At 34.0% G+C, this 18861-nt stretch overlaps 1 protein-coding gene across 2 annotated transcripts; it reads left to right on the top strand.

Moving 5' to 3' along the window:
* The first annotated feature begins 286 nt into the window (after positions 1 to 286).
* LOC127119422 (uncharacterized) lies at positions 287 to 18605 on the top strand. 2 transcript variants are annotated; one of them, XM_051049654.1, is made up of 14 exons: positions 287 to 567; positions 11782 to 11898; positions 12095 to 12425; positions 12621 to 12730; positions 12808 to 13138; positions 13521 to 13630; positions 13727 to 14062; positions 14150 to 14480; positions 14670 to 14782; positions 15363 to 15756; positions 17079 to 17208; positions 17285 to 17608; positions 17728 to 17829; positions 17968 to 18605. In XM_051049654.1, exons 2-14 carry the CDS (start codon positions 11820 to 11822, stop codon positions 18340 to 18342), a joined length of 3066 nt encoding a protein of 1021 aa, XP_050905611.1. In that variant the 5' UTR covers positions 287 to 567; positions 11782 to 11819; the 3' UTR covers positions 18343 to 18605. The 2 variants fall into 2 exon arrangements, with proteins under 2 accessions (XP_050905611.1, XP_050905610.1); XM_051049653.1 differs by lacking the exon at positions 287 to 567 and adding an exon at positions 10445 to 10745.
* Positions 18606 to 18861: the final 256 nt, after the last annotated feature.

The following is an 18861-nucleotide window of genomic DNA, read 5'->3' as shown; positions in this document are numbered from 1 at the left end:
AATATTTAGTCTCATTGGTCTTTTAATTCGTTAGTCTATTTAACATTAGTTGAATTTATTATTGATAAATGTTCAAATCACATAGGTTTTTAAATAGATTAGTAGTCAAACATGCCATCCTTGACTTAAACATGGGTAGCCAAGTTGTAAAAAAATATATTGAACCTTAAATTAATATTCACTCTTATATAAAATATAAAGATAAATCGGTTAAATCAATAATTATATTGTATTAAAAATTGTCAATTTTTTTCTATATTTGAGATTAGAGGGAGTATTTCAAATTGCTTCCATTTTTTTTCCTTCCGCGAATAAAATTGCTACCAAATTTATTGATGGGGTCAATTGGCTATGAATTCTTTTTGGGTATATGTTAGCTATGGATTAACTACAATATCTTTTACTAATTTATTTTACTTTTTTATCCTCCTTCCCCGATCAAGAAGCTTTCGAGTCTCCGTTCGGTCTCGTCTTTCTCCGTCTCCGATGTCTCTTCCATAATCTTTCCGTCCTCCATCGATCTTGGAAGCGCAGCACAATAAGCTATACTGAAGTTTCTATCATCTGGTACCCATTCTTTTTTACTTCTTCAAATTTCATCTATCTAACAATTTTCCCCTTTCTGAAACTCTTTGAATCGTAGCAAAATGTGAATCTTAAAAAAAAGCCCAAATTATGCCAAATGTGTTCTTTCCGTCCTCATCAGACACATTCTTTGCTAAGGAAACTGTATTTTCTTGACAAGCAACATTTTCTGGTATAATCGTGTTTAGGGGAACTGAGACCCCAAGAACCTTATGATTACCAGACAAAATTCCAGTTACCAAATTTGCAATGGAATTGTGAACATACCTGGAGCCTTCTCTGGTTTGTTCATCAAGCACGAGTGCTGAGGAGAAGCCTGAGACCGTTTCTTTAGGTCTTCTTGCATGTGAGGTATTTGCAGAGTCAGACATAGGATATTCCCTGTTAGGGTTGCATGATTCGGAGCTAGAGGAATCAGACATGGTCGTGTAGGAAGATGAGTCGGATTGGTGCGACATGATGAATATCTCAGAGGAGAAATGAACAGTTTCTTTGAGAGAAAGCTTGCAAGACTGAAAGTTGAAACGATGGAATAGGTAATGCTTGTTGTATGAGCAGTATCTATTATTTGTTGACCAATCAGAGAGAACTATCAAATGTTTAATAAGTTGACTTATTAAACAGTAAATAACTAACATCATTAGTTGCTATAATTTCTCAGAGGAACACATTCCCACCTTGCCCTTTAATTGGTCACACTGAGTAACATTCAATGTCATGACATTCTGGGTGACATTGTACTCAGTCTGTATCTGGTTCATCCATACCAGTGGGGAACACCTGCTACCAGATGCTAGGTACTTAGCTTCTGCAGTGGATAATGATACACCATTCTGTTTCTCCCTTGCAACTACATCATTTTGATGAGGACTAATAGGTGAGGACAACTCATAACTTTCAATCTGCATGGGTACCATTAAGTGCATGGGCACAGGTTCCAGAAGTTTGGAAGAATCTGGATGTCCCATCTTGGGATATGACCTCTTGGTTAGCTTGCCCTCCTGACATTTTCCACATCCTTTTCTTTCATCCATAATCAGATTTTGGATTCCTCTAACTGGTTCCTTGGAAATGATCTTCCTCATTCCTCTTAAATGAAGTTGTCCAAGTCTTCCATGCCACTGCTTCACTTCCTGCTCTTCCTTTGCTAAGGGGCACTTTGAGGAGTAGTTTGAGACTTTAGATTCCCACAGATAACAGTTATCTTTGGATCTGGAACCTCTCATAACTTCCTGATTGCCTCTATTCATCACCACACAGACTTCTTTAGTGAATTGTACATTGAAGCCTTGATCACATAGCTGGCTTATGCTAATAAGATTAGCAGTTAGTCCTGTTACTAACAGCACATTACTCAGCTTTGGAGCTCCAGAACAGTCCAACTTACCAACACCTTTGATTTCTCCTTTAGCTCCATCACCAAATGTTACATACCTGGTAGTATGAGGTTTTATATCCACCAGTAAGTTACTCATCCCAGTCATATGTCTTGAGCAGCCACTATCAAAATACCAGTCTTGTCTGGTAGACGCCCTTAGAGATGTGTGAGCTAGTCTAGCAACCCATTGTTGTTTCTTAATGGGGGCATTATGCTTAGATGCATTCTGCTTAGGTATTACTTGAGGTGTCTGGTTAGCAACCCATTGTTGTTTCTTAATGGGTGCATTATGCTTAGAAGCCTTCTGCTTAGGTCTGACTTGAGGGGTCTGGTTAGGATAACCATGCAACCTGTAGCAGAATGGTTTGATGTGACCAAATCTACCACAGTAGTGACATCTCCATCTCTGAGATTTCTTCTTCTGATGGTTACTCCTTCTGCTTCCCTGATGTTGTGACATTGGTTGTGACTTCTGCTTGAGTTTCTGAACTTCAGCCTTTGAGCTTTTGAGTTCAGTTGAGGATTTCTTACCAAAGCCTAAACCAAACATGGTTCCTGACTTCTGTCCCACCTTTAGAATCTCTTCCAAGGTATCAGTTCCTTTATTCAACATTCTGATGGATTTTGTCATTTGTTCTAGCTTAGATGTCAGCAGTGATATCTCACCATTTAGACCATCTATGACTGTCAGATGCTTTTGTTTCTCAGCTTCCAGCTCCTTGATGAGTTTCTTCTGCTTTTCTCCTTGGATACACACTTCTGCACTTTTGACACATAGCTCTTTATATGAAGCAGCAAGTTCATCAAAGGTAAGTTCATATCCACTTGAGTCATTATCAGAGGCACAAACACTAGTTAGTGCAGTGACATGTTTAGCTGATTCTCCTTCAGATTCACTCTCAGAATCTCCTTCAGACCAGGTGACAGATAGCCCCTTCTTTTGCATCTTGAGAAAGGTAGGGCATTCAGCTCTAATGTGACCAAAACCTTCACATCCATGGCACTGGATTCCCTTGCCTTGGGTGACCTTTTCTTCATAATTTGTTCTTCTACTGATGTCAGATGAAGAGTTCTTGACATTAGGTATGCCCTTTTGATCAACCTTCTTTATGAACTTGTTGAACTGTCTTCCAAGCATGGCTATAGCTTCTAAAATGCTTTCATCACCTCCAATATTTCCTTCTTCTGAATCCACTTTAGTATTTGATACAAAAGTTATGCTTTTGTTCTTCTTTTCAACATCCTCACATAAGCCCATTTCAAAGGTTTGGAGTGAACCAATAAGCTCATCAACCTTCATATTGTTGATATCTTGAGCCTCTTCTATGGCAGTGACCTTCATGGCAAATCTCTTTGGCAATGCTCTGAGAATCTTTCTTACAAGTTTTTCTTCAGCCATTTTCTCTCCTAGGCCACCAGAAGTGTTGGCAATTTCAAGAATGTTCATGTGGAAGTCATGAATAGTCTCATCCTCTTTCATCCTTAGATTTTCAAACTTGGTGGTCAGCATCTGAAGTTTAGACATCCTCACCTTGGAGGTACCTTCATGAGTTGTTTTGAGGGTATCCCAAACTTCTTTAGCCAATTCGCAGTGATGCATCAGTCTGAAAATGTTCTTATTTATTCCATTGAACAGTGCATTCAAGGCCTTAGAGTTTCCAAGGGCTAGTGCCTCTTGCTCCTTGTCCCACTCTTCTTCAGGGATTTGCAAAATGATTCTATCTTTACCTGTCTTCGTTGGATGTTCCCATCCTTTGTTGACAGCTCTCCAGACCTTGCTATCTAGAGACCTCAAGAAGGCTATCATACGAGGTTTCCAGTCATCATAGTTAGAACCATCCAGCATGGGTGGTCTATTTGAGAAACCTACATCCTTGTCCATGGTACTAAAAAGTAACGTCCCTAGATCTCACCCAGAAATTAACAGGCAGGGTGCCTGCTCTGATGCCAATTGAAATTCTAGTTAACAGACTTTCGATGTCACACGGGATGTTATGACATCCAATTCTGCGCAGACAAGAATTATGCAGAAATTAAAAGTAAAGTGCAGTAAATAACACAAGTAATTGTTTACCCAGTTCGGTGTCACACACACCTACGTTTGGGGGCTACCAAGCTAGGGAGGAAATCCACTATTAGCAGTATTAATTCAGGCCTTAAACCACCTGTTTAATCCTATCACTTAATACCTACCCAATGCAATTTCAATCTTAAACTAAGACCAGAGTTCCTACTCACTCCCCCTCAATCACCTCGGTGATTACAACCTTTAATTCGTTTAAAGTTAAATGGTGAAGTTTATACTTCAAACAACTCTTGATTGTGCTTAACAGCTTTAATCAAGAAACACAGCACTCACGCTTAAAAGCTTAGAGTGACACAACACTTACAACTCAATGAACACCCTAGTCCAATGCAATCATCTAGGTGATAATTGCTTGGCTCACAAGTTACACCTAATACAAAACACACATAAAATACAGCAGTGAAGAAAGAAGGTACAATGAGTGCTTCACGCTTAAAACCCCTGAATTGCTGAAAGTAGGATTGCCATCCTTTTATATTGCAGCACTTGGGCCTTGTACTTGTATTTCCTAAAATTAAGGTTAAGCAAGTTAACCTAATTTCCACATATTAGGGTGCTAACAAATAGGCTATTTGTTAGGTTCATTAATTGTAGCTCAGTTGTTAGTTTCCTGGATTTTAGCTCAGCTGTTGGATTCCTGAAGAATAGCCTGAGAAAAATACTGAAACAGAAAAACTAATCATCCTACATTTTAGCATATGCTGTCAGGAATGAATGTCACAACATTCAGTCTGACGTCCAGAACATAGACCATATGCTAGGTCTGTTATTCTCCTGAAAAACAGAGTGTACTAAATGCTGAACTGTAATAGAGAGACCAACCAGTCTATACTTCAGTATCAGCTGTCAGAGATAAATGTCATAACATTCAGTTTGATATTTACACAATAGGTCCTATGTCAGGTCTGTTATTCACCTGATAAACAGACTGAAATGAATACTGAACTGTAGCAGAAAAACCAACTTGCCTATTATTCAGTATATGCTGTCAATGATGAATGTCATAACATTCAATTTGACATTCAGACAGTAGGCTATGTGTCAGGTCTGCTACTCTCCTGAAAAACAGACTGAACTCAATACTGAGCTATAACAGAAAAGCCAACTATTCTATAGTTCAGTATTTACTGACATGGAAGAATGTCATAACATCTAGTTTGACATTCAGTAAATCCTGTATTAGCTAAACCTGCAGCATACTACTCAAGTATGTCATGACATCAGTCAAGATATCAGAGTACAGTTAGTGTTTTAACATAAAATGCAGCCAATCAAACATCTCAAAGGCATGTCATGACATCAGTCAAGACATCAGAGCACAGTTAGTGTTTTAACACAAAATGCAGCCAATCAAACATCTACAATGTTTAATCCTTTTATTTTGTTTAATTCATATTAATTTCTTTTTTAATCCAAAAAATATGGGACTTTCACCAAAAATCTTCAAATATTTTTCTCTTTCATTTTCTGAATTAAAATTATTTTTTGGATTAACTTTGATATTTTTCATGAATTAAATGTTTTTGTACATATTTTTAATTGTTTAAAAATACTTCTAACTTTTCAAAAATCATGAATTTTTTGTCTAAGGTGTTTTGACCTTGTTTGACCTAGGATAATTCTCTCGGTCATTTATTTATACATGGGATTGGTCGGGAAAATATATTTTGTTGTTTGCATTCTTGAATAGTGATTAATTAGGTTATATGAACTCATGTTGTGTGTTTCCTTACGAAGGGTAATAGTGTAACACCTTGAATGCTTAAGTCCTTGTTACATTTGTGTGAGTAATTATGATCTTCCGTTGTGGATCATGTGGATGTTGTACATATATCCTAATTTTGATTAGACACTCTTGTATATCATGTGTCATATTTTGTACATTATTCATTTTGGACTTGTATATATAACGATGATGATATGCTTTTATGTTGTATCAGTACTAATTACACTATGTATAATGTATTTTTTAGATTTATAATATATTGGGTATTACACTACTATACTAAATCGAATAAAATTTTTAAGTATTTTTTTATACAAAGAGGGCCTAAAGAACCAAAGAAGACAAAGGAGAAAAAAACTAAGAAGAAACTATAACAAGTTTGGGGATGAAGCATCAGAGATATCATCAACTAACAAAATATTCACTTTATCCATCGTGAGATTTGGAAGAATGAAAATTTTACGGTTGTTCTAAGCAAGGTTATAGTAGATTAGTCAATCTGCACATCGATTTCCTTCACACCAATAATAGTTAAACTTGACTTGTCAATCCTTTTAAGCCATCATTCTGATTCTACAAACTAAAGTTGAGAAATTGTAATCCTCCCTAATCACTTTGCTGGCCATATTTATCAAATATAAAGAGACAGTCTCTAGCTTTATTCCATGCAACATCATCCATATTTCCGCAATGGGAGCATCACACAACCCAATTTTCCATGCATAACACTCTCCCAACTTTCAAAGGAATCTTTTAATAAACATCCACATTCGGATGTGGATGTAGATTTACCGTCACACTTGAGCTTAATCCAGTTATTTTATAACTTTTTTAAAATTAATAGAAATTATTTTAAAACCATTTTTTATAAATTAAAAGACTAATTTAGATATCAAATAACATAAATATATATTATTATAAATTAAAACAAATTAAAATCACATAATATTTTCAAAAATATATATTTCAAAAATAAGTTTTACAAAAAACTCTAAACATTTTATTTTTTTTAAGTTTTAATATAAAAAAACTTATAAAAAAATATAATTTTTATGAAAAATTATTTAAACTAAATTTTTATTAAAAAAAATTTAAAAAGAAAATTTTATATTTTTAAACAAAAATAAATAACAGAATTATAATGTAAAAAAACTTAAGCAATTAGACCATAATTTTTATATATAAATGGATTTAAGTTACACAAGCTTTCAATCGGTATGTTTGTTTTAGTTTTAAAATAGTAGATTTTTTCTTTGTATTTTCTAAAAGTTTTTTTTTATAAAATAGTATTGAAAAATATTAAAAGTTTTTTAAATTCGTTTTTCTTATAAATTAAAAGACTAATTTTTAATTTTAAAACATAAACATACATTACTGGAAATAAAAATATAGTCAAAATCATAACTTTTTCAAAAAGTTGTATCTCAAAAATGATTTTTATAAAAAAACTATTTAAAATAAATTCAAAATTAAATAATTTTTTGAAATTTTGATATCCAAATTTCAATAAAATAATAAAATATTTAAAATAATATCTTAAGAATAATTTTTTAAACCAAATTTTTATTAATTTTTTTTTAATTCTGTAATTTTTATTAAACAAAAATATCACACACTATAAAAATCATGTTAAAAAAAAAACTAAAACAAACAGGATCATACTAAGATTATAGATTGTTTTCTAAGTTACCTCTATAAATATGTTTTATCATGATTTAATTAGTTACATTTGTAAAACAATCTTGAATGTCGTTGTAAAGCTTAAAATTAAGGTTCAATATTTTTTCCATTCCTTATATTTAATTTGGAATTCACTTTGGTCTCTTAATTTTTAAAAATATTATTTTGGTCATCGCCTTTTCAAATCATATCAAGTTAGTCATTTCCATCTAAACATATAACTTTAACTTTTGTGACTGACTTAATGACGAAAAAATCAATAATTAAATAAAGTTTTATGGATTTTTAATATCTTAATTACCTTTTTTCTTAAATCCCAAAACATTGAATATAAGATTCAAAACTTGGATTTGAAGACAATAACAAAAATATAGAATGTAAAAGAAAAACAAAAACAAAATCCCATTTGAAACTTTTTATAAAGAGAGATTGTTGAAGATGATTTTGTCAATGAAGTCTTTCTTTGGTGTTGTTAAAAAATAATATTATTGTAATAAGATTTCATCTTTATTAGACACTTCATCTGGGTCTAGTTCTAATTCTTCATCTTTTTTCTTTTAGTTTAGCTGGGTACTATAATTTAGAGTTGCTTAAGAGAAATATTATTGCTAATTATGAGTGGGAAGTTCAATTGAAGGAGTTATTGTATATTGTAACAGTCTTAATCTTATCAACAATGTTGTTCAAAGAATGGTTCAGCAATCAAAATGAACTCTAAATCAAAGATAAGAGAAAAAATAAAGAAAATTTTTATCTATCCATCACAAAAAGTTAGATAGAATTACCTTTGGTGTAACTTATAACATACAAATATAATTTATAAAATATTACGAAAAATATGAAGCTAAAACAAGGGTGCCATATTAACAAAACTTCTACTTTCATGTTCCAATTGAAATTTTAATTAAAAAACACAACATAGTAATTAGTTTTCAAACAACTCAAACAATAAAACATAGCAAAAGTATTCCACCACGATATTACAATATTAGAGCGAAACTGAAACGAATACTATAAAACCGACAAAGGTACGACAAACATAACACATAAAATAAAACTACTGAAGAGGCTAATTACGCCATCCTCTACAAAACACCTAACTATCACTCCTCAATCTCAACTTGGGAACCACCTATATAAAGTATAAAAGTAGAAAAATAGAGACAAGAAAGGGGTGAGAATATATTTCATGATTTAAATGGTGTATAAATAGCAAGGATAGTTCATATCAAACATATTCTGTCAACCCAGGCTTACGATATACAAAATCATTATTCAATGCGTAATTCCTCGACTCTTATGCATGTGGTACCATCCTACAACACTGGACCAAAATCTTAGAATGTTGGACCGAAGTTCTGGGCGTCAAAGTTATTTTACGTTATTTTACTGAGGGATCCTCAACACTGAATTGAAGTCCTACAATATTGGACCGAAGTCCTAAGTTAATCTTCGATATACCTGAATGCATGATGCTACCAACAAATTCAAGAAATATTTATCCAAATCTCCTACTCCAATTATCAATACTGTCGGTTAAGACTAACATATCAACACTATCGGTTAAGGCTAACACATCAACACCGTCTATTAAGGCTATCATAACAACACCATCGGTTAAGGCTAACACATCAATACTCTCGGTTAAGGATAGCACTGGTTCTTTCGAACCTAAATATATCAACACAGGTTCTTCCAAACTTAATCATAAATCACATTAACACCGGACTTGCGTCCTAACCTTAGTAATTTAACTCATATACATATTATCAATACATTGGACCAAAGTCCTAAAATATCACATCATCACTCACACATATAAATATCATTAACTCACAACTCCAAGAAAGATCTTAGTTTTCCAAGGTAAGTGACCGCATTACAAACGGACTTACGAAACCCAAACCACGCGTGAAACTAGACAGTCAATCCCGATTGAGACTTGACTGTGCTCCTGGTAGAAGAACCAGAGAAATGTTGTTGTTGTAGTGCTCTAGACCTTAATTTCCTTATTTCAACATAAAGGTTATCACGTTAGCTTTACAACGCAAGCAGGTGTGGGAATAGGTCAGGTCAACTAATAGGGGCATATGATATAGCCTACACAAGTCCAAGGCAGACTGGGTTTTTTCTTAAATAGAAAAGGCCTAGACTTTTTTATAAAGAGACTAAGCCACAAGCCATAAGAAAAATCTTTTAAAGCTATCAGGTCAATCTATTTTTAAAAAAATAATTTGTATTTTAAATTAAAATACGAAAATAAAGGTTAATTATCTTGAAGAACTTATGAAAATAAGTTGAAAAAACATTATGAACAATGTCATAAGTTATTTTCGTAAGTTGTCGTGCGACAAATAGTATCACAAAACTTATGCTAATAGTTAAATTTGAATGAGTCCATGCAAATATACATTTAGTCTCCTTGATCTTTTAATTCGTTAGTCTATTTAACATTAATTGAATTTATTATTTACTAGCGTCTAGACGGGTATGTGCCCGTCTGTCCGCTTTTTTAATGCACATCATTGAAAATATAAGTGATATTTTTTATTTAAATATAATTTTTAAAAAGTACAGTACGTGAAAGTTATTAGTAGGAAGTTACGTGGAAGTTATTAGTAGGAAATTACGTGGAAGTTAATAATAGTGGTTTTATTGGAAGTTATTAGGTAAATTACACAATAAAATAAAGGTAAAAATGATTAAAAAAAAAGGCTACACCAAAAGAAAGGATTTCCTTTATATATTATTATAGATAAATATTCAAATAAAATAGATTTTTAAATAGACGAGTAGGTCAATGAGACATTAAAAACATATTAGTTCGAGATACAATCCTTGACTTAAACATGGGTAGGGAAGTTATAAAAAAATATATTGAACCTTAAATTAATATTCACTCTTATATAAAATATAAAGATAAATTGATTAAAAATCAATCATTGTATTGTATTAAAATTTGTCAATTTTTTTTCTTTCTATATTTGAGATTAGAGGGAGTATTTCAAATTGCTTCCATTTTTTTCCTTCCGCGAATAAAATTGCTACCAAATTTATTGATGGGTCAATTGGCTATGAATTCTTTTTGGGTATATGTTAGCTATGGATTAACTACAATATCTTTTACTAATTTATTTTACTTTTTTATCCTCCTTCTCCGATCAAGAAGCTTTCGAGTCTCCGTTCGGTCTCGTCTTTCTCCGTCTCCGATATCTCTTCCATAATCTTTCCGTCCTCCATCGATCTTGGAAGCGCAGCACAATAAGCTATACTGAAGTTTCTATCATCCGGTACCCATTCTTTTTTACTTCTTCAAATTTCACCTATCTAACAATTTTCCCCTTTCTGAAACTCTTTGAATCGTAGCAAAATGTGAATCTTAAAAAGAAAGCCCAAATTATGCCAAATGTGTTCTTTTGGGGCTGTTTTGCAAGTTGGGCTACTATAATATTCATAGCTATTTCAAGCCTTGAATTGAGTATTATTTCTTCCCATGCAGTGTACTCGGAATATATAAGTATATTTGCTAGTGTAAAGCTTGATTTTGGTTAAGTGGAAATGCATCAGATGTGAGTACATGGATCAACTAGTAGTTAGTTTTTTATCTGATAAAAGTAAGAAAACTGGTTTGTTGCAAATGGTGACATAACAAGTTATGAAGAGACAGGACCTGCGAATTCTAGTGTATAAGAGAATAGACAAAATAAGAGCTGATATGCTATCATTGAAGCGATATTGGAAATATCATATTTTATGGTCTTAATGGTTTGACCCAGTCAACATAGTTAATGTAGAGGAGAGATATGAGTTAGTTGATGTTAAGGCCAAATCAAGGCTTCTTCACTTAAATGAGCCTTTTGTATTAGCTTTAGAGGCACAACAAGTGTACTGTACAGTGTTAGAAGTAACCAGAAAATGGGTAAAGCTACTGGAGAATGATGAGCAGTTTGCGAATTTTAGGCAAAAACTCTCTGTAGCTGAGAGCTTTAATGATGAACAAGATGAATTGTATCATAAGGATATACTAATGGTTACTACCAAGATAATGAATCCTTAGGAGCCCACAATGTCTTCGTAGCACATGAAGAAGATTTTTTAGTTGATACAAATGCACCAATGAAAGAAGTGGACCATAATAAATGAGACATAGGAGAATTATATGATTCAGATTCAAATTCAAATAGTAGTTTGTAACTTTGCTTCTTAAAATTATATGTGCAATTTAAGTTTATTTGTTGTTACTTCCATTTTTATGTCTTCTTTTTTTATCAAAATCATTTTACTCTAGAAAATATCATTCAACAATAATGATTTTTCAACATATAGACAGAAGATAAGTCCAAGTCGCTTCTAGATATCATAACATGGCAATCCGTGGTAAAAGAACTAAACGTGCTCAAGGGAGAGGCCGCAGTGATCCACCACAACCTTCCAATTCCTTAGGTATTCACTTTAATAACTGTCTGGTTTGATATAACAAACTTTCCTAAGTTTGTGAACTCTTTTCTCTGCATTTGTAGAAGTTTATCATGTATGTCATCCTTATAGCATTACCGGTGGCTTCAAACAAATTTTCTCAATTTTGTGAACTCCTGTCTTTGCAGCCAGCATGTAGATCTCACAATTTCTTGTTATATAGGTGTCAAGAATGACAAGAACAGAATTCAAAAGAAAGAACCGGTAAAAGGGTTTGTTGCATTGAGTAATAAGCAGAAATCCGCTCCTTTTAATTCTGAACAGAATGATGAAGACAACGGTTACAATGATGGTGAAGACGGAGAGATGCAACTCATTATGGAGGAAATTTATCAACAACAATTACTCAAGCAGCAGGCAGCTGATGCAAATAATGCGAAAAAATGTATTGAAGCTACTTTTGGACTTTCCAACAATGTGAGGCCATCAAGTGGAGGATCACATGTAGAAACTGATAGGCAAAAAGTTATATCTGTAGAGAGCATCTCTAACTCGTATGTCACTTGCTGTTTTCCTTTTTTGTTTTATCATTTATGGTGTGATTTACCAAGAAATAAAAAAAAGGACTTCTAGAGTTCTTGCGTGCATTTGTTGAATTGAAGCTGTAGTTTTTATATATTGATATATTTTGTAATATACTCATAAAAGTAAGACCAAGTTGTATATAAGTATTTTAACATTGAAATCAGAGGTAAACGAATTACTCGTGGTCGAGGGAGAGGTCGTAGTGATCTACTAGATCCTTCTCAATATTGCATTGATCCACCACCACAACCGGTACATACTTCGGTTTCCCCAGGTATTTATAAATGCTTGCATATGGTGCTTGTTGCATGTGATGCATATTGGTTTATCTCCCTATTTCTTGTTCCACAGGTGTCAAGAATGGCAAGAATATAACTCAAAAGAAAGGCCGGGGTAAGGGGGTCAATACATTAAATAATAAGCTGAAATCTACTGCTTTTAATCCTGAAAAGAATGATGAACACTGTGACAATAATGATGGTGAAGATGAAGAATTGCAACACATTATAGAGAAAATTTGCCAATCACAATCACACAAGCAGCAAGTAACTGATGCAAATAATGTGGAAAATTATATTGGATCCAGTTTTGGACTTTCCAACAATGCGAGGTCACCAAGCGCGGGATATAATGTAGAAACTGATACAAGAACAGTTAAATCTGTAGAGGGCATCTCTAACCCGTAAGTCACTGGTCACTTGCTGTTTTTCATTTCTGTTTTATCATTTATGGTTTGGTATACCAAGAATTTTTTTTTTTTGAAAAGGTAAATGCTGACTAGTGCTGTAGCAGCATATGTGAAGGAATAAAAAAATAATTGGAAATGGTGTATTCAATTCATAAAAATTTAAAATACTGTTCTTTTCAAGACATTATTCCTATATTTGGTTCCTTAACATGTGCCACAATGACCCTTGTTAGCAAGACCCTAAAAAAGCGAAGAACATGTAATCTTCTTGCCATGCATTGGTACAAACTGCAGTTTGTATATATTGATATATTTTGTAATGTACTCTTTAAAATAAGACCATGTTGTCAATAACTATCTTTAACATGAAAATCAGAGGTAGAGGAGTTAGACGTGGTCCAGGGAAAGATTATAGGGATCCTCAAAGGCCTTCTCAATCGTGCATTGACTCACCACCCCAACCAGCACATACTTCGGTTATTCCAGGTATTTAATTTTATAAATGCTTGCATATGGTGCTTGTTGCATGTTGTAATTGCATATGATGCATATTGGTTGATCTCCCTATTTCTTGCTCTACAGGTGTCAAAAAGGACATGAATAGAATTCAAAAGAAAGGGCGGGGTAAGAAGGTTAATACAATAAGTAAAAAGCAAAAATCTATTGCTTTTAATTCTGAACAAAATGATGAACATGACGACAATAATGATGGGGAAGATGAAGATTTGGAACCCGCCCCAGAGAAAAGTATTCAACCACGAGTACACAAGCAGCAAGCAACTAATGCGAATGATGTGGCATTCAGAGGTAGAGGAATTAGCCGTTGTCAGGGGAGGGGTTGTAGTGATCTGCCTGGGCCTTCTCAATCGTGCATTAATCCTCTACCAGCAGCAGCAGCACATAATTCAGTTTTCCCAGGTATTTCACTTCCCATATGGTGCTTTGATGCATGTTGTAATATCATATGATGCATATACATGGATCTCATTATTTCTTGCTCTACAGGCTTCCAGAATGTCTATAACAGAGTTCAAAGGAAAGGACTGGTTAAGGGTGTTGATGCATTAAACAATAGGCAGAAAGCTTCTGCTCTTAGTTCTCAACATAATGATGAATACTATGATGATAGTGATGGTGAAGATGTCGAGATGCAACTCATCATGGAGAAAATTTATCAACGACAATTACTCAAGCACCAAGCAGCTATTGCAAATAATGTGAAAAACTCTATTGGAGCCAGTTTTGGACTTTCCAACGATGTGAGACCTTCAAGTGGAAGATCCCATATAGAAGCTGATAGGAGAAAGGTCGTGTCTGTAGAGGGCATCTCTAACCCGTAAGCCATTTCTCACTCTCAGTTTGATTATTTATATGGTTTGATTTACTAAGAAATAAATAAACAAAGCACATACAGTGCTTGCCATGCATTTGTAGAAGAGGTAGCGTCTATTTGTTGATATATTTTGTAATATATTCATAAAAATAAGACTAAGTTGCATATAAATATTTTTAACATGACAATCAGAGGTAGAAGAACTAAACGTGGTCGAGGGATAGGTAGCAGCGATCCACCGGGGCCTTCTCAATCGTACATTGATCCATCACCACCACCAGCAACACATAATTTGGTTTCCCTAGGTATTTTCCTTTAAAAAATGCTTGCATATGTGCTTGTTGCATGCTGTAATGGTATACGATGATGTGCATCATGTTTTTGCCTTCATGTTTGTATTGTAATCTGGCCAATAACATAAAGAAAAACTGCAATACTAAGACAGTGGAATATGTAATCAAATTTATCACTGGTTTATTTATTGTTCTTTAAATATTTCCCCTGTTTTCTCCTTTGTTTCCATTTTATCATAACAGCTGATAAGCTTAAATTGCACAGCAGTAGTTTTCCATTGCTCTAATGATGTAATGGTATTCTTTATTATCATGAAACTGCAAGGTGCTGCATCTGACTATAGTAGCTGGCATAATGCTCATGCCACAATCTATGGCAGGGGTGATACCTCTGCTACAATGGGCGAGTTTAGCTTACCCTTTCATTTCTTTATTTTGATATAGTCCTCTACTCACAGTATATATGTCAAAGTGTGGTATGAGTTGTGTGGCCTGGAAATCTACAACACGTCATTTATAGAAATTATTTTATGGTAGGTATAATCTGCAGACACTTGGCATGTGTTTTTAAACAGCTTGCTTTGATCTGCAGGTATGAGGAATGACATGAACAAAATGCAAAAGAAAGGACTGGTTAAGGTGCTTGATGCATTAAACAATAAGCAGAAATTTACTGCTGTTAGTTCCGAAGAGAATGATGAATATTCTGACTATGATGATGGTGAAGATGAAGAGATGCAGCTCATGGGGGAGAAATTTATTGAACAACCACTCAGACAACAAGTAGCTGACACAAATAATGTGAAACAATATAATGGAGGCAATTCCGGAGTCTCCAACCATGGGAGCATCGGCAGTGCTTCTTCAGATTCTGTCCCACACTCTACTGATCCACCAGCTAAAGACCCAACTTCAGTCTCGTTGAGAAGATCTCGTGTAGAAATTGATAGAAGAAAAGTTATATCTATCGAGGACAACCCAAACCCGTAAGTCCCTTGGCTCTTGCTGTTTCTTGTGCTGCAATCTCAAAATTTAAACTGTATCATGAAGGCTGAAACTGTATCATAAGGGTCATTGATAGACCCACAAAATGGAACCTTTGAGGATTAACCTTGGAGAACTTTATTCCAATTATTAGATAAAATCTTATGACCAAAATCTACTTGAAGATATGTGATAATGAAAATATATATTTGTTTTTAAAGTTTATGGGGGGTCATTACATCAATTTCTTTTATTTAGAGCATTTAGACCAAAATCATTTTTTTGTACAGATGTATTAGCTCAAAACCATATACTTGCTCTAGTCGTGCCATCTCAAATTGTGTCTTAAATGATTGCAATTGTGTGCTTAAGCCATTTTACAGCACTTGCTTATTTGAGAAACTTCTATTGCTAACAACAATGCTTAGGTACATTTAATTAGATCTTAAAACTAGCGTGTTCAGAACTAAAAAATTTGTATCGTGGAATGACTTTTATAGCTTATTATGTTGCATTGAAGAGATCTGACCTTTTATTTTTCTTATCTGTCCTCCTTGACTCGAGAGTTTGATTAAATGTAAGTGAAATGTTTGTATTTTCACTATTTTGACTTTAGATTTATGGTGTAGAGCCATGTAATGAAATTAATATTGGGTGTCTTCATATTGTGATAGAAATTGAGCAATGAGACACAATTTTGTAGGAGAAAGCTCAAGATCACAAACTGCTATATTGCATACAACTGTTTTCTACTCCTTTGTGCTAGTTAGTGTTCGTCCTAAGATGTTCATTGCTAGCAAGTGGAATTAGGAAAAATCTTGTACAGGAATTTTGCACTTGAAATCAAAGATTTTCAGAATTCAATACTGTGATACTGCCTGGCCAGTGCTAATAGCCTGGTGGTACTAATCTGAGTGTATACAGTGAGAAGTTGTTGACCAGTATTAGTACTAAAAAATATATTCGGTGTTGTCAAATGCTGAAAATAGCTTCTTTTTTTTCAAATTTTAATATACTAGTGTTGTAGCACCACTATTGCCGCTTTATGACAACTCTGAATATACACTGTAGTGGCATTGCTGCTATTTAACAAGACTGAATATACCAATATAATCTCTATATAAAATTATTCACTTCAATTATCATTACGGTTTGTTACCTCTTTCACATAGTAGTTGGAATAAGTTGGTGATAAATTGTATAACATGATGGTACTATAAATAGAATGAGCACAACTCCAATGAGAACCATGTCATATTAGTGGGCATCATGCCATGTCTAATTTGCCAGACCAATTTTTGAAGAGTTTAAATCCCACTTGCAGGAGGAGGTTTGTTCCCCAAAGTGTTACCCGTGATATTATATCTACCGTGATCGCACGGATGCCTATTCCAGCTGCAAAGTGGAGAGAATATCCAATTGAAATGAAGGATGAGTTATTTATGGACTTCATGGTAAGTCGTAATATTATTTTGGCATAACTTTTTTATCTATAGATAAATTTATTTATATAATATTACATTGATGCAGGGTAAATATATGTTTGCATCAGATTCTGAACGCAGTATTGCAAGAATGGTGTGGGAAAGAACATGCCTGGACCGCTATCCTGATCATTTAAAAAATGCAAGAAGAGTGGCCTTACGGCATGTGAACTCAAAATACTTGGTCGATACGAAGGGCCATGGGCCCAAAGGGCTGAAGCCAGAAGTATGGGATGGTTTAGTCGATATTTGGTTGAAACCAGAGTGGACGAAGAGGTCTGATGCTAATCGATGTAATAGAGCTTCCAAACCTGATTCAGTATTGCACACAGGAGGCTCTATAAGCTTTACTGAACATAAGAAGAGGCTGGTAAATATATATTATTTTCATATAAAATTATACTGACATGCATTATATTCTGGGCTTTACACCTTTAGTCCACCGAAAAAAACATATTATATTCTAATTCCAAAAGATGTTAATTATAGGAGGAAGAGTTGAAGCAAGGAGTTTCATATAGAGATGTTTACGCCCATGTTCATAAAAGGAAAGATGGTGAATATGTCTCTCGGCGTTCAGAGAAATTTATTGTAAGTTACTTTAAAATTTGCAAAAGTTTATCTATTATATAGATATAGATGCTACATAGTTAATTTATCTATATATGTAATGCTTCATAGTTAGTTATTTATATATGTGGTAAAATTATTCTTGATATGCTGTTTTAGGAGTTATATGACACCATAATGTTGGAAAAGTATGGAGAAGACTCTTCCAATCATCCAGTGTTTGATTCGAAAGTTTGGGCAGAGGTGTCAGGTATGAATAAAAAGAAGAGGCGAGCTTATGAAGGTCGTAGCTTCGATGTTGACACTCCTGGACCTATGCCTATCTCATATCCACATGACATTGGTCCCTCGCGCACTGCAGCTCCAACACCAACTGAAGAATATATTAAGGAGGCTGTAAATACAGCGATGGCTTCTTTTGTGCAAACACAATTGGCACCTATGTTGCAGCCCATCCTATCTATGATCGGCGGCTCCATACGACAAGCATTATCGCAAGGTAGAGTAGTTGACAGAGATACTGAGGATGAATGATAATGATTTTATGGTTGGGGTAGATACATTATGATCGGTTCCTCCTGTTTTGTGGCCGCCGCAATTTTGGTTGACTGGTTTGGGAAGAACAATCAACTGCTTCTACAGGGACTGTGGACATTGATTGTCTGTGTTGTTAGTTTAAGGCTGATACATTGATTACTCATGTATTTTACATATAAATTTATTAGCAGCTACCAAATTTATCTATTATTTATATGCATGTGTGAAATGCAAGAGTTGCACTCGATTCATTTTGACAATTTTGTTAACGATTTGTAGTTCATATCACATTTCACTTGAAACATTTTCTAGATGAAATAGCAACAAAAAATTAATTATAAATCAGCAACAAAACTACTATAATAAATCTTAATGATGTTATTGCGATTAAGTTTGAATAACACTTCGCTGCCAATTAGCTGCAAATTATCAAGTTAGGAAAACATTGTAACTAATTTGTAGCTTTTTTTGTTGTTGCTATGAGTTTTAGGACTGCTCTATTTTTACTATTTTTTT

This window comes from Lathyrus oleraceus, chromosome 2 (genome assembly GCF_024323335.1).
Source record: "Lathyrus oleraceus cultivar Zhongwan6 chromosome 2, CAAS_Psat_ZW6_1.0, whole genome shotgun sequence".
NCBI lineage: Eukaryota > Viridiplantae > Streptophyta > Magnoliopsida > Fabales > Fabaceae > Lathyrus > Lathyrus oleraceus.
This window is presented reverse-complemented; position numbering and strand designations above follow the sequence as displayed.

What these genes read in the sequence shown, in the direction of transcription:
- LOC127119422 (XM_051049654.1), top strand. Translation starts at nt 11,820, where the DNA reads ATGGCAATCCGTGGTAAAAGAACTAAACGTGCTCAAGGGAGAGGCCGC. An exon ending in GTAGAGGGCATCTCTAACCC is followed by an intron (nt 13,139 to 13,520) that starts GTAAGTCACTGG and finishes CATGAAAATCAG; the next exon opens with AGGTAGAGGAGTTAGACGTG. An exon ending in ACATAATTTGGTTTCCCTAG is followed by an intron (nt 14,783 to 15,362) that starts GTATTTTCCTTT and finishes TTTGATCTGCAG; the next exon opens with GTATGAGGAATGACATGAAC.